The sequence below is a fragment of the Ursus maritimus genome, unplaced genomic scaffold (assembly GCF_017311325.1).
Source record: "Ursus maritimus isolate PB19 unplaced genomic scaffold, ASM1731132v1 scaffold_10, whole genome shotgun sequence".
Lineage (NCBI taxonomy): Eukaryota > Metazoa > Chordata > Mammalia > Carnivora > Ursidae > Ursus > Ursus maritimus.
In genome coordinates this window covers 3,276,781-3,290,474 of record NW_024423344.1, presented here as the reverse complement: position 1 = coordinate 3,290,474, position 13,694 = coordinate 3,276,781, and the positions used below count along the sequence as shown (strand labels likewise).

Genomic DNA, 13,694 nt, shown 5'->3' with positions numbered 1-13,694 from the left:
GTCCTGGTAGCTAACCTAAAGCACTTAGTATGTGCTGGGTATTATGTTAAGGACTTTATGTATATTATTTCATTGAGCACTCATTCTTTAAAAAACTCTTTGAATAATTCACAGAGATGAAAAGGTACAACATAGGGAATATGGTCAATAATACTATAATAACTTGTATGGTGACAGATAGTGACTACATTGATCGTGGTAAGCATGAATTAATATATAGAATTGTTGAATCAATATGCTGTACACCTGAAACTAATATAACATTGTATATTAATTATACTTAACCTTTTTTAATAAATAAAAAATGAAAGACCGTTTGAAGTAGGTACTACTGTTTTCTCCATTTTCCAAATTAGGGTTAAGTGAAGGAGAAGGGTAATATAACTTGGCCAAGTGATAGAGCTGGGATTTAAATCCAAGCAGTTTGCAGTTTCCACATTTTTCACACCTGTCAGGTGAAGCACGAGAGGTAACTGGTCCAAGGTCACATATCTAGTAAGTGACAGAACTAGAATTTGAATCTCAGGCAGTTTGACCTCAGAGGCAGTGTTCTTAATTATTTATCTGCTATCCAACACTCCCCTTTGTAAATTCCTTGAAGGAAGACCTCATAGTATCCATCATATATCTCTAAAACATGACACATAAGAGGTTCTTTAAAAAGGAGGGCACTTGATGTAATAATGAGCACACAGTGTTACATGCAACTGATGAATCACTGAATTCTACTGAAATTAATAATACACTATACGTTAACTAACCTGAAATTAAATTTTAAAAAGAGATTCTAAAATGTTTGAGAATGAATTAATGAACTTTCACTGCCTGATGTATAACAATACTAATAAGGTAGGATTTGCTCATATATCGTTACTCTCAGATACAACTTTAATATTTTGACCTTCATTATTCCTCCTCATCGTCTCCATCCAGACTGATATTCTAACTACCTTACCAAAGTCTACAAGCCACTGTCTTTGCCTTAGTTCAGTTTGTCAAGCCCAGCCTCCCACAGATAGGCCACATACATGCCAAAGTGAGAAAGAGACTAAAAGAAATGAGTACCTGCAACAATATCAATAACAATAATAACAGTAATAGTTCAAGGAATATGAAAACAGCAGCTAACAGTTTTTTAAAAGCCCCCTGAAAATTCCTGATTTGGGGGCCCCTGGCTGGCTCAGTTGGTAGAACATGCAACTCTTGTTCTCAGGGTTGTAGGTTTGAGCCCCACATTGGGTGTAGAGATTGCTTAAGCTAAAATCTTTAAAAATAAATAAAGTAAAATAAAGCCACCTAAAACAAGGGAGGAAGAGAAAGGAAGGGGAGGTGGGAAAAGAGAGAGCATGCAAGCATGTGAGTAGGAAAAGCACAGACATGAAAGAAAGGGTTGGGGAGGAAAGGAGTATTGTTAATTCTTGACAATTAAATCTATCCAGTAAGTCTGAGATTTGATCAAAATGGTTATACAAATGAAGTAAGGCAGGAATAAGCCTTATAGGTAAATAAAATATTAAAAATGGCAAATTAAATGTAACATTACGTGTCATATGTTTATACTTCAATAAAAATGGTAAGTTAATCATCTAAATTTATGAAGTAAGCATAAATATATAATGCACATCAATTATACTACTGGTCTTTTAAAATGTACTTTAAAATTCAACTACTGGGGCACCTCGTTGGCTTGGTCAGAGGAGCATGCAACTCTTGATCTCGGGATCTTGAGTTCAAGCCCCATGTTGAGTGTAGATTACTAAAAAACTTAAAATTCAACTATTGTATGATAAAGGTAACCTAAATAAAACTGATTTGTTGGTTCATCAGCTTGGAATTACAAAAGCTCTAGCAATTAGCTCTAGCTCTAGCTTTAAAACAATATTTTTTCCCTCTACGTAAATTTTATTGTAGCAAAGAAACATATAAGAAATCCTACTTACTTTAAGTTTGATTGAATGAGAGCAGTAATACAAATCATTTAGGAAATGGACAAACAGTTAGCCCAGGCCTAAAAGATGGCTAATTCTTATTGTAGTCATTTTTATTCTCTAGAGTCTAGCTTAAATCCCACTGTTTTCATGAGCTTCCTCAACCATCATTACCCACACTGCTTTCTTTATTTTCCTAATCTATATAATTCTTAGAGGAGCTAGTATAGGATAGTGAGTGAGACTGGTGTTGTCATACTGCCTATGCTGTCAGCTTACTTGCTGTGTTAATCTAGGCAAGCTGGTAAACCTTCACAAGCCTTGGTTTCTTCTTTTGTAATATGAGGTTTATAAAGACGATGTCTTTTCTAGGGTTATTGTGAAGGTTGAGTGAGACCATGTATGTAGAGATGTTAGCATCTTGCCTTGCATATACTACGTGTTTAACATTAGCTACTCTTGTTAGGATTAACTACTGTACTATTGCCACCTTGATTCATATGTATTCTGTCTCTTCCTAGAGTGTCCTCAAGTTAGTAGATGCCCAGTTAAGTATTTACTTGAAAGATGCCCAGTTAAGTATTTACTTGAAAGTTAAGTATTTACTTTGAGGATGCAGGGAAAGACCAGTAGTAAGAGGTTGTAACTTGGGGGCTTCACTTTATATTTCCATTAGAGAAGTGGATTAGAATCTACGGTGGTGGTGACCTCCAGGTGATAGCCGGGTACTCAATAAGCGGAGTGTGAGAAATAATAGAAAGGATTAGAAAAAAGAAGGACATTATTAGTGCTGTCATGGGAGTTAAAAGATTTGGGGGTTGAAGTACAGGTCTGTTTATACCATGAAGTAACAGGAATTAAAGGCCACAATACCAGATTGAATTGTGAGGATGTTGGTAGGGATTGTTAGATGGTTGTGTATCACACCATCTACTGATAGAGTCATGGTGGTAGGACAAATTTGTTTTGGAGGTCATTTGTTTATAAGTGACCTTCTAAATTCATGACCTGTAGTTCAGATGACAACTTTAAGCTCAGCAATCAGCCCATGAAAGGGGGTTTTAGTTTTACTACTCTACTTTTTCTTGTTCACTGGAGAGAATATTTAACTAAAACTGGGAGGTACAACAACCCAATCAACCATTATTTAAAATGGCACTTCCCAGAATAATTGATTCTTCTCAAGACCCTTCAGAAATGTCATGCTTGTGCAAGTTATAGACCTACAGGCATATGGAAAATGGTAACAATGAGATAGGGAGTTTTTTAGGGTCTAAATCTCCTAGAAGAAAAAAAATAAGATTTCTTTGAAAATAGTTTTCATGTCTTGCTATAAAAGAGTGGGAGGTTTGTATTTTTACTTCTTGTAGAAATTCATTTTCAATATACCAGGAAAGAGTAGGACTGCTGCAAGATGGAGGACAACATGAAAACCAAGAGAGGCAGAGTTAACAACAGTCTGTCCTGTTATGAGACCATTTGAGGAGGAGAATAAATAAGTAATTGACTCCTTTTAGTTGGTTGAAATTTGAAGCATTTGTTTATTTACACAAAAAGGATTGAATTGGGTAAAAAGGTACTCTTTTAATTAGTCAAGAACAACTTAGATATTAGGAAGTATAAAGAGAGACAGTGTTTTTTTAAGGATTTGGAAATATACTGTATTTCCGTGTAGATTAGTTACTTTTGTTAATCGCTTAGTAGACTATATATTAATTTTAGTATAATAAATAGAATTGTTCTTTAAGCTAATAATGTATATGCCCTCACTCAACTTCTTCAGTTCTTCTAATACACTGTATTCTCTCTCATATCTAGGACTTTGACAGTGCTGTGACATTTGCTGAGAAGACTCACCCACACTCCCTTCCCTATCTCATTTATATACATTCTATAATTTTACTGCCAAAGCACTTAGTGTGTTCTGGTAGAAATTAATGTTTGTCTTGTTTACCGCTATTTTCCTACATACACTCAGTATCAATTTGTTAAATATAATAATAACGTATCTGTTACTGTATCTGCCTTATATATAAAATGTTCAGAGTATTAATAAAATTCAATTTTCTGATTATTATGATAAGAATATGGACTCATGTAATTCAAACATGCCTCTTGAGTCCTTTTTATAGTAGTAATTTAAGGGGAAAGAAAAGGAAAGACACAAATAGACAAGTTCTGAAGAAGATAGGGGTTCAGATCATCCAGTATTGAGTATTCTGTATATGTCCAGTATTCTGGTATGCACTGTGTAGAACACAAAAGAGGTATAAAACTAGCTGCTTAAGGAAAGCAGTTGTCAAAATAAGGAGAGAGAATTAATACTAGACAGAAAACTGAGATCAGCCAAAAAGGAGCTGTTAACTTTGAATTTTGTTGGCTTTGAATTTTCAGAGGTTTAAGCAACTGGAATTCACATTTTTCTCCCATTTCAATTCTAGTCAGTGAACGTCATTGTGAGCCAGTGTAAATAATAGGGTCAGTAGCAGTAAGTGTGAAAAGGAAGTAATGTGTCCAGGAAGGATGTTGTGGTCCAGGTCAGAGCAGTGCTTTAAGGAAAGCAATCCAAGGTGAGAGTATGCTTCTGGATTTCACAGATAATACTTGTGTTCTGTGTCAAGATTGCTGTATTGGCATTGATGCTCCTTCCAGTTTGCCTAGGATACAGTACCCAGCCATGGATAGGAGTTAAGGGATTGAAACACTTTGAGTTGGACAACCCTGGTTTTTTATCCTGGCTGTACCATTTCCTTTAGTTGTCTATCTACCCTAGTATCTGTTGTTCGGTTATTGTGAGGACTAACTAATTCATGTAGGGTGCTTTATTAGTATAGTCCCTAGCATATATTAAGTGTTCAACAAAAGATTAGCAATAAAGATTTCAATATTGTCTCTATCAGCATTGAGTCAAGGTCCAGGTGCCATTACCTGAGATATCCAGACTCTTACACTGACAGTATTTTACCAATTCTTGTCCTTTTAGCACTCGTCACCCATGATGTAAATATGTTTCTGAAAGCAGAGCTATTTATCAGACAGGATATACTTTATCTTTGTGAGAAAGCACAACTTTACTTGATCTCTTGCCTCTACCTTTCTCTCTGATCTTACCTTCTGCCACACTGTTCCTTGAACACACCAGGCTTACCTAGGAACACACACACATACACACACACACACACACAGAGGAATCTCATGGTCTTTGATCTTACTTTATCTTTTGCTTTGGATCCTCTTCCTCCAGAGAACCCCATGGCTCCCTAACTGTAACTCATTTAGTCTCTTTAAATGTCATCTCTTTAGGAAGGTCTCCCCTGAGTATCCTATCTAAAATACTATTCTTATCCTGCTTACTGTTTCTTTGTGGCACTTCTCATTATCTCGCCTTATTTTCTACATGTATTCATTAATTGTCATTTTCCCACTCTGGAATGGAAGTTCCTTCAAGTTAGTATCATTCACTGTTTTAGCTTCATGCTTGAAAGAGTGGCAGGTAGACAATCAAGTAAATATTTATTAAGTGAATGATTTAAAAATTTGGAGATTGTTAGACCTAAACACTAAAACTACTCTGTTAAGATTATTCTAGAAGTAGCTAAGTTGGGGAATCATACCAAAAAAAAGTCTTAAATTGCAATTTCTTTTTCTTTTAGGAAAATGTTGACTCTGGAGAGATGGGAGAAAAATTGTCCCTTCGTAAACAGCGCTTCATGCAGTTTTCTTCACTGGAACATGAAGGAGAATATTATATGACACCACGAGACTTCCTCTTTTCAGTAATGTTTGACCACATGGAACGTAAGTTGTTTTGGGGGGGGGTATTTAAGTTTTTTTAAAAACTCAAAGATTAAAGCTGAAAAACTTCTATTTTTCAGAATTGGTAATAGCTTTTCTTCATTTTAACTATAATTCTTTGTACCATGCATTTGTTTATTATTTAAACTTTGCAGTCTTCATGACACAAATGTAGTTAAACTTTTTTATGTACTTATCTAAGAAATAGTTGTTTTGTTTATGGGTTTTTCTAAAGAGCCAAAGGAAAAACAGGTAAGTTTTTAATGTCACTAAATATGTTAGTAGAATAATTAATTTATCTAGGATACTAGTTTTTGGTAGTATTGATGTTTTAAATTAGGCAAAGAATGAAACCAGATTAGAGCAATTGGGGGAAAAAGAAAACCAAAAATACAATGAGAAGCAAAAATCCAAAAGCTATAATTATGTAATTTTATTTCATAAACCATCAACTTTTAATTATTCCAAATGATGTTAGAAGTTCTTAGTTGTATTACCTAAACTAGTCCCTTTTACTTTGCAGAGAATAAATATGGCCCTATCCCCTGTGCCCTCTTATAAAAATGTTCTCTGAAAACTTGACTTCCTGACACCTGTAGGGGTGCTGGAAGTACTGCCCTGTAGGTAGCTATAGTGGGACAGCTGATATGGGCTAGGCCCAAGTGAGCAGTAACAAGTGTAAATTGAGTTGAAAAAGACTGTGAAGACTTGGGAAGGCATTTTCAATATTGAGAGATGACTTGAATAAAAACAAAATGAATGATTATGGCATGCTCTACACAGTAAGTTCACCAATCACTGAAACCAAAGAATTGTGTTAGGGAGTAGTAACAGATCAAATTGAAAAACAGATAAGGGTCGTATTGTACAGGTCATTTCAGTAACCCTATGCAACCATCAGAGACTTGTATATTGGTTAGAGATGAGTGGACATCATTTTGACCAGTGAGGGAGCAGTGAAGGTTTATGAGCAGAAAAATAAATATAGGTTATTCTGGTACCTCTTCTTTGGAGGGAAGTTTTGCACTATGTATCAAAACCCTTAAAACATGTACTTACTTTGTGCAGTAAATTCACTTCTAGAAAACTGATTAGTCTAAATAACTGGAGAGATCAAAAAGATTTTTTTAAGGTAGTTTACTTTCCAACGTGTAAAGAACTTGAACATCGTCACTCCTGTCCTCACAGCAAGAAGAAAGCTGAAAAACTGAAACTCTTCTTAGATCCATCAGAGAATTGAGACCACAAGGCAAAGGAACATGGAAAGTAGAGACGGGCAGATACGGAGAAGCAGAGCTTACCCAGAGCAGAAACTATCCAGAAACCACCGCTGCAGCCAGCATCTGATGGGAATATTTAAATAGTGATTTGGCTGATTACTAGAACCTGAAATGGGCTAGCTTGAGAGACAAAAACTTGTGAAGACCCAGCCGTGACGGTCTCCTGTACTTTTGTGGGTTTTACCGAGCGGAGCCCCACCAGGTTCTCACAGTGAAGATCCGAGAAAAATCTTCCCTCAGGGGTAGGAGGAAAGTAATCATTTTGAAATACTTCCAGAGCATTCTGTTCTCCTTAGTTCTGCACAGACAGGAAATTTTACCAAAGTCTGACCAACCTAGGGGAATGGAAATACCCAACTCTGGCCCCCTCTAGCCTTCCTGTGTTACTTATGGAGGAAAACAGAAAACTGAAAGCACTTGTGAGGATCACAACCCTGGGATACAGGCTCACTAACAGACTGAGACCTAATCATGAGATTATAAAACACTTCTCCTCCCCCCCCATACCTCACCACACATCAGGAAGGCTCCTGTCTAATGGGGATACAACAAAAAGAACTGCACCTCTCAGACCTTATATATGAAGGAGTCTCTAGGGAAGTGAAAGCCGAGGAGACAAAAACAAGGACACAAGAGGAAATGTTTAAAAGCCTCTGACACATATAATTATAGCAGACAATAAACACAGATAAATATAGAACCTCACACTTAAAACCTATCTCCTTTAAGTAACTTTACCTAATAGATCTTACCTGGCTTTCAGAAAACTCAGTTGACATGCTAAAAGGCAAAAGGCAGTCTGAAGAGACAAAGCAAGCATCGGAACCAGATCCAAATATAGCAAAGATTTTGGAATTAGCAGACCAGAATTTAAAATAACCATGATTAATATAAGTAAGTGCTTTAATAGAAAACGTATACAAAATAAATTAACAGGTAACATAAACAGAGATGGGGAAACTCTTAGAATCAAATAGAAATGCTAGAAGTAAAAAACACTATAATAGAAATGAAGAATGCCTTTGATGGGCTCATTAGAATAATGCCCTGGGCCAAGGAAATAATCAGTGAGCTTGAAGACATGTCAATTGAGATTTCTCAAACTGCAAAGAAGAAAGGCTAGAAAAAACAGTGTCCAAAAAGTGTGGGACAATTCAAAAATTATAACATACACGTAATGGCAATACCAGAAGAAGAAAGAACAGAAGAAATATTCAAAGTTTTTAACAGCTGAGAAATTTCCAAAATTATTGATGAACACCAAACCACAAATTCAGGAAGCTCACGGAATTCTAAGCAGGACAAATATTTTTTTAAAAAAAACCTATACCTAGGCATATCATTCAAACTATAGAAAATCAAAGACAAAGGGAAAATCTTAGCAGAAGTCAGAAGGGGAAAAGACCTTACCTAAAGGGAAACAAGGTTAAGAATTATATACCTCTTTTCTGAAACCATGCAAGCAAGAAGAGAGTGGAGTAAAATATTTAAAATTTTGGAATGGGGGAGAAGTTAAGATGGCAGAGTAGTAGGGGGACCCTGGGCACAGCTAGATCAACATAAATCATTTTGAACAACTAAGAAATTGATCTGAGGAAAGAAAACGGTCTGCACAACTGGAGGGAGAGAACGTGACAGATGTGAGCTTCAGAGAGTGAATCGAGAGGGAGAAAAGCCACAGTACTGTGGAGTGGTCGGAACCCTTTTCCTAGCACAGAGTCAGGGATGGAGGGAGAGTGGCATGAAGGGTTGGAGCAAGGCTCAGTGGTGTAGGGAAGAGAATGTTCCCCTTCCTGGAGTGCATTTGGAAGAGGGTATTTTGCCTTTCCAAGGACAAAAACCCATGAGGTGGTATTGAACCACCATTTAACAGCAGGGGACAGAGGCTCCTGCAGACCACAGATAACCTGGTTGCAGCTTTTTGCTGTGTTTCAGCATAGACTCTGGGCACTCATGCAGGCGTGCAGCTGCTTTTCTGGGGCAGAAAGGTGCCAGGTGCAGCGCTGAGAGGCTCTCCTTCAGTGGAAGGGAGCGGGTCCACATGCCGCCAGGTACTTTAAGACTTGTTATTTTGAATCCCAGCTGCCAGCCAGAGGTAAAACACTGGAGAATTAGCCTTGGGCAGACCAACAGCCAGGCACGGATAGGCTCAAGGCAGGCAGGGTGCTGATGAAAGCCTGGGACACAGAAGAGATTGTTCATTTTTCTGTGAGGGCCTCCTGAACAGCAGCAACCTCGAGTTTCCTTCCCCCTGTTGAGACGGCAAGTTGACACCATTCCGCCCGCCCCCCGCCACCATGCCCACCAGCACAGACTTCAGACAGAAACAACGCCTGGAGTCACTTACACTAGACTCTGTACCCATCTCCTCGATGAAATGGCAAGTCTGACTGAGCCCGTGCAGCAGGCCTCTCCCTCCAAAGTCCAACACAGGCCCTCCCATGCATCAAGGCTACTGACTGTAGAGTGCTCCAGAGCGTCAGCTTCAGTTCAGTCCCACCCATTATTTTTTAATTTTTGTTTTAATTTTTTAATTTTCATATATATATAATTTTTTTATTATTATGATTTGTGAGTCACCATACAGTACATCATTAGCTTTTGATGTAGTGATCGATGATTCATTGTTTGTGTATAACACCCAGTGCTCCATGTAATACATGCCCTCCTTAATACCCATCACCGGGCTTACCCATCCCCCCTCAACACTCCCCTCTAAAACCCTCAGTTTGTTTCCCAGAGTCCATAGTCTCTCATGGTTCGTCTCCCCCTCTGTTTCCAACCCTTCATTTTTCCCTTCCTTCTCCTGATGATCCCCTGTTCCCTATGTTCCACAAATAAGTGAAACCATATGATAATTATCTTTCTCAGCTTGACTTATTTCACTTAGCATAATCCCCTCCAGTTCCAGCCATGTCAGTGCAAATGGTGGGTATTCATCCTTTCTGATGGCTGAGTAATATTCCATTGTAGATATGAACTGCATCTTCTTTATCCATTCATCTCTTGAAGGGCATCTCGGCTCCTTGCACAGTTTGGCTATTGTGGACATTGCTGCTATGAACATTGCGGTGCATGTGCCCCTTCTTTTCACTACATCTTTATCTTTGGGGTAAATACCCAGTAGTGCAATTGCTGGGTCATAGGGTAGCTCTGTTTTTAACTTCTTGAGGAACCTCCACACTGTTTTCCAAAGTGGTGTACCAACTTGCATTCTCACCAACAGTGTAAGAGGGTTCCCCTTTCTCCACATTCTCTCCAATATTTGTTGTTTCTTGCCTTGCCAATTTTTGCCATTCTAACTGGTGTAAGGTGGCATCTCACTGTGGTTTTGATTTGAATTTCCCTGATGGCTAATGATGTTGAACATTTTTTCGTGTGTCTGTTAGCTGTTCATATATCTTCATTAGAAAAGTGTCTGTTCATATGTTCTGCCCATTTTTTTATTTGATTATTTGTTTTTTGGGTGTTGAGTTTGAGAAGTCTTTATAGATCTTGGATACCAGCCCTTTATCTGAAGTGTCATTTGCAAATATCTTCTCCTATTCTGTGGGTTGCCTGTTTGTTTTGTTGACTGTTTCCTTTGCTGTGCAGAAGCTTTTAAGCTTGATGAAGTCCCAAAAGTTCATTTTTGCTTTGTTTCCCTTGCCTTTGGAGACATGTCATGAAAGAGGTTGCTGTGGCCGATGTCAGAGAGGTTACTGCCGATGTTCTCCTCTATGATTTTGATGGATTCCTGTCTCACATCAAGGTCTTTCATCCATTTAGAGTTTATCTTTGTGTATGGTCTGAGAGAATGGTCGAGTTTCATTCCTCTGTATATAGTTGTCCAATTTTCCCAGCACCATTTATTGAAGAGACTGTTTTTTCCATTGGGTGTTTTTTCCTGCTTTGTCGAAGATTAGTTGACCATAGAGTTGAGGGTCCGTTTCTGGAGTCTCTATTCTGTTCTGTTGATGTATGTGTCTGTTTTTGTGCCAGTACCATGCTGTCTTGATGATCACAGCTTTGTAATATAGCTTGAAATCAGGCAATGTGATGCCCCCAGCTTTGTTTTTCTTTTTCAACATTTCCTTGGCAATTAGGGATCTTTTCTGGTTCCACACAAATTTTAGGATTGTTTGTTCCAGCACTTTGAAAAATGGCAGTGGTATTTTGATCGGGATAGCATTGAAAGTATAGATTGCTCTGGGTAGCATAGACATTTTAACAATGTTTATTCTTCTGATCCATGAGCATGGAATATTTTTCCATCTTTTTGTGTCTTCTTCAGTGTCTTTCATCAGTGCTCTGTAGATTCTAGAGTATAGATCCTTTACCTCTTTGGTTAGGTTTATTCTGAGATATCTTATGGTTTTTGGTGCTGTTGTAAATGGAATCAATTCCCTAATTTCTCTTTCTTCAGTCTCATTGTTAGTGTATAGAAATGCAACTGATTTCTGTGCATTGATTTTGTATCCTGCCACATTACTGAATTGCTGTATGAGTTCTAGTAATTTGGAGATGGAGTCTTTTGGGTTTTCCACATAAAGTATCATGTCATCTGCGAAGAGAGAGTTTGACTTCTTCTTTGCCAATTTGAATACCTTTTATTTCTTTTTGTTGTTTGATTGCTGTTGCTAGGACTTCTAGTAGTAGTACTAGTACTAGTATTACTTCTAGTAATAGCGAGAGTAGGCATCTGTGTCGTGTTCCTGATTTTAAGGGACAGGCTCTCAGCTTTTCCCCATTGAGAATGATATTCTCTGTGGGCTTTTCATACGTGGTTTTTATGAAATTGAGGAAGGTACCGTCTATCCCTACACTCTGAAGGGTTTTAATTAGGAAAGGATGCTGTATTTTGTCAGATGTTTTTTCTGCATCAGTTGAGAGGACCATATGACTCTTGTCTCTTCTCTTATTGTGTTCTATCAAACTGATTGATTTGCGAATGTTGAACCACCCTTGCATCCCAGGGATGAATCCCACCTGCTAGTGATGGATAATCCTTTTAATGTACTGTTGTATCCTGTTAGCTAGGATCTTGTTGAGAATTTTGACATCCGTATTCATCAGGCATATCAGTCCGTAATTCTCCTTCTTGATGGGGTCTTTGCCTGGTTTGGGGATCAAGGTAATGTTGGCCTCATAGAATGAGTTTGGAAGTTTTCCTTCTGTTTCTATTTTCTGAAACAGCTTCAGGAGAATAGGTATTATTTCTTCTTTGAATGTTTGGTAGAATTCCCCTGGGAATCCATCAGGCCCTGTACTCTTGTTTTTTGGGAGGTTTTTGATCACTGCTTCAATCTCGTTACTGGATATTGGCTTATTTAGGATGTCAGTCTCTTCCTGTTTCGGTTTTAGGTTTCCAGGAAGGCATCCATTTCTTCCAGGTTGCTTAATTTATTGGCATATAGTTGTTGATAATAGTTTCTAATGATTGTTTCTATTTCCTTGGTGTTAGTCGTGATCTCTCCCCTTTCGTTCATAATTCTATTAATTTGGGTCCTTTCTCTTTTCAATAAGTCTGGCCAGTGGTTCGTTGATCTTATTAATTCTTTCAAAGAACCAGCTTCTAGTTTTGTTGATCTGCTCTACTGTATATCTGGTTTCTGATTCATTGATCTCTGCTCTAATATTAATCAGTTCTCTTTTCATGCATGGCTTAGGCCTATTCTTCTTCAGTTCCATCTCTGGTTGTTTAAGGTGTGAGTATAGGGTCTGTATTTTAGATTTTTCCATTCATTTGAGAGAGGCTTGGATGACTATTTGTTTCCCCCTTAGGACCGCCTTTGCAGTATCCCAAAGGTTTTAGACCAATGTGTTTTCGTTCTCATTGGTTTCCGTAAATTGCTTAAGTTCTTTAATTTCCTGGTTTACCCAGACATTCTTAAGCAGGATGGTCCTTAGCTTCCAAGTGTTTGAGTTTCTTCCAAATTTTTTCCTGTGATTGAGTTCCAGTTTCAAAGCATTGTGGTCTGAGAATATGCAGGGAATAATCTCAGTCTTTTGGCATCAATTGAGACCTGTTTGTGACCCAGTATGTGGTCTATTCTGGAGAAAGCTCCATGTGCATTTGAAAAGAATGAGTATTCTGTTGTTTTAGGGTGGAATGTTCTATATATATATATCTATGAGGTCCATCGGATCCAGTGTGTCATTCAAAGCTCTTGTTTCTTTGTTGATTTTCTGCTTAGATGATCTATTGCTGAGAGTGGAGTGTTGAGGTCTCCTGCTATTAACGTATTAGTATCTATATGTTTCTTTATTTCAGGTAATAGTTGGCTTATGTAGTTGGCTGCTCCCCTGTTGGGGGCATAGATATTTATAATTGTTAGATCCTCTTGTTGTTGGATATACCCTTTAAGAATAATATAGTATCCTAATGTATCTCTAACTACAGTCATTAGCTTAAAATCTAATTTGTCTTATATCAGAATTGCTACCCCAGCTTTCTTTTGAGGTCCATTGGCATGAAAAATGGTTCTCCATCCCTTCACTTTCAGTCTGGATGTATCTTTAGGTTCAAAGTGAGTCTGTTGTAGACAGCATATGGATGGGTCATGTCTTTATCCAGTCTGTAACCCTGTGGCATTTTATGGGAGCATTTAGACCATTCACATTGAGAGTGATTGTTGAGAGATATGATTTTAATGTCATCATGTCTGTGAAGTCCTTGTTTATATAGCTTGTCTCTGTAAATTTCTGTTCT

General features: G+C 37.8%; 1 protein-coding gene across 2 annotated transcripts in view; it reads left to right on the top strand.

Moving 5' to 3' along the window:
• MICU2 (mitochondrial calcium uptake 2) overlaps positions 1-13,694 on the top strand; it is a 212,795-nt gene that overhangs the window by 38,140 nt on the left and 160,961 nt on the right. For both annotated transcript variants that reach the window (XM_008692135.2, XM_040621386.1), the window contains exon 2: positions 5,582-5,726. In XM_008692135.2, the coding sequence (XP_008690357.2) occupies positions 5,582-5,726 (145 nt within the window). The remainder of the gene's footprint in view (positions 1-5,581; positions 5,727-13,694) is intronic.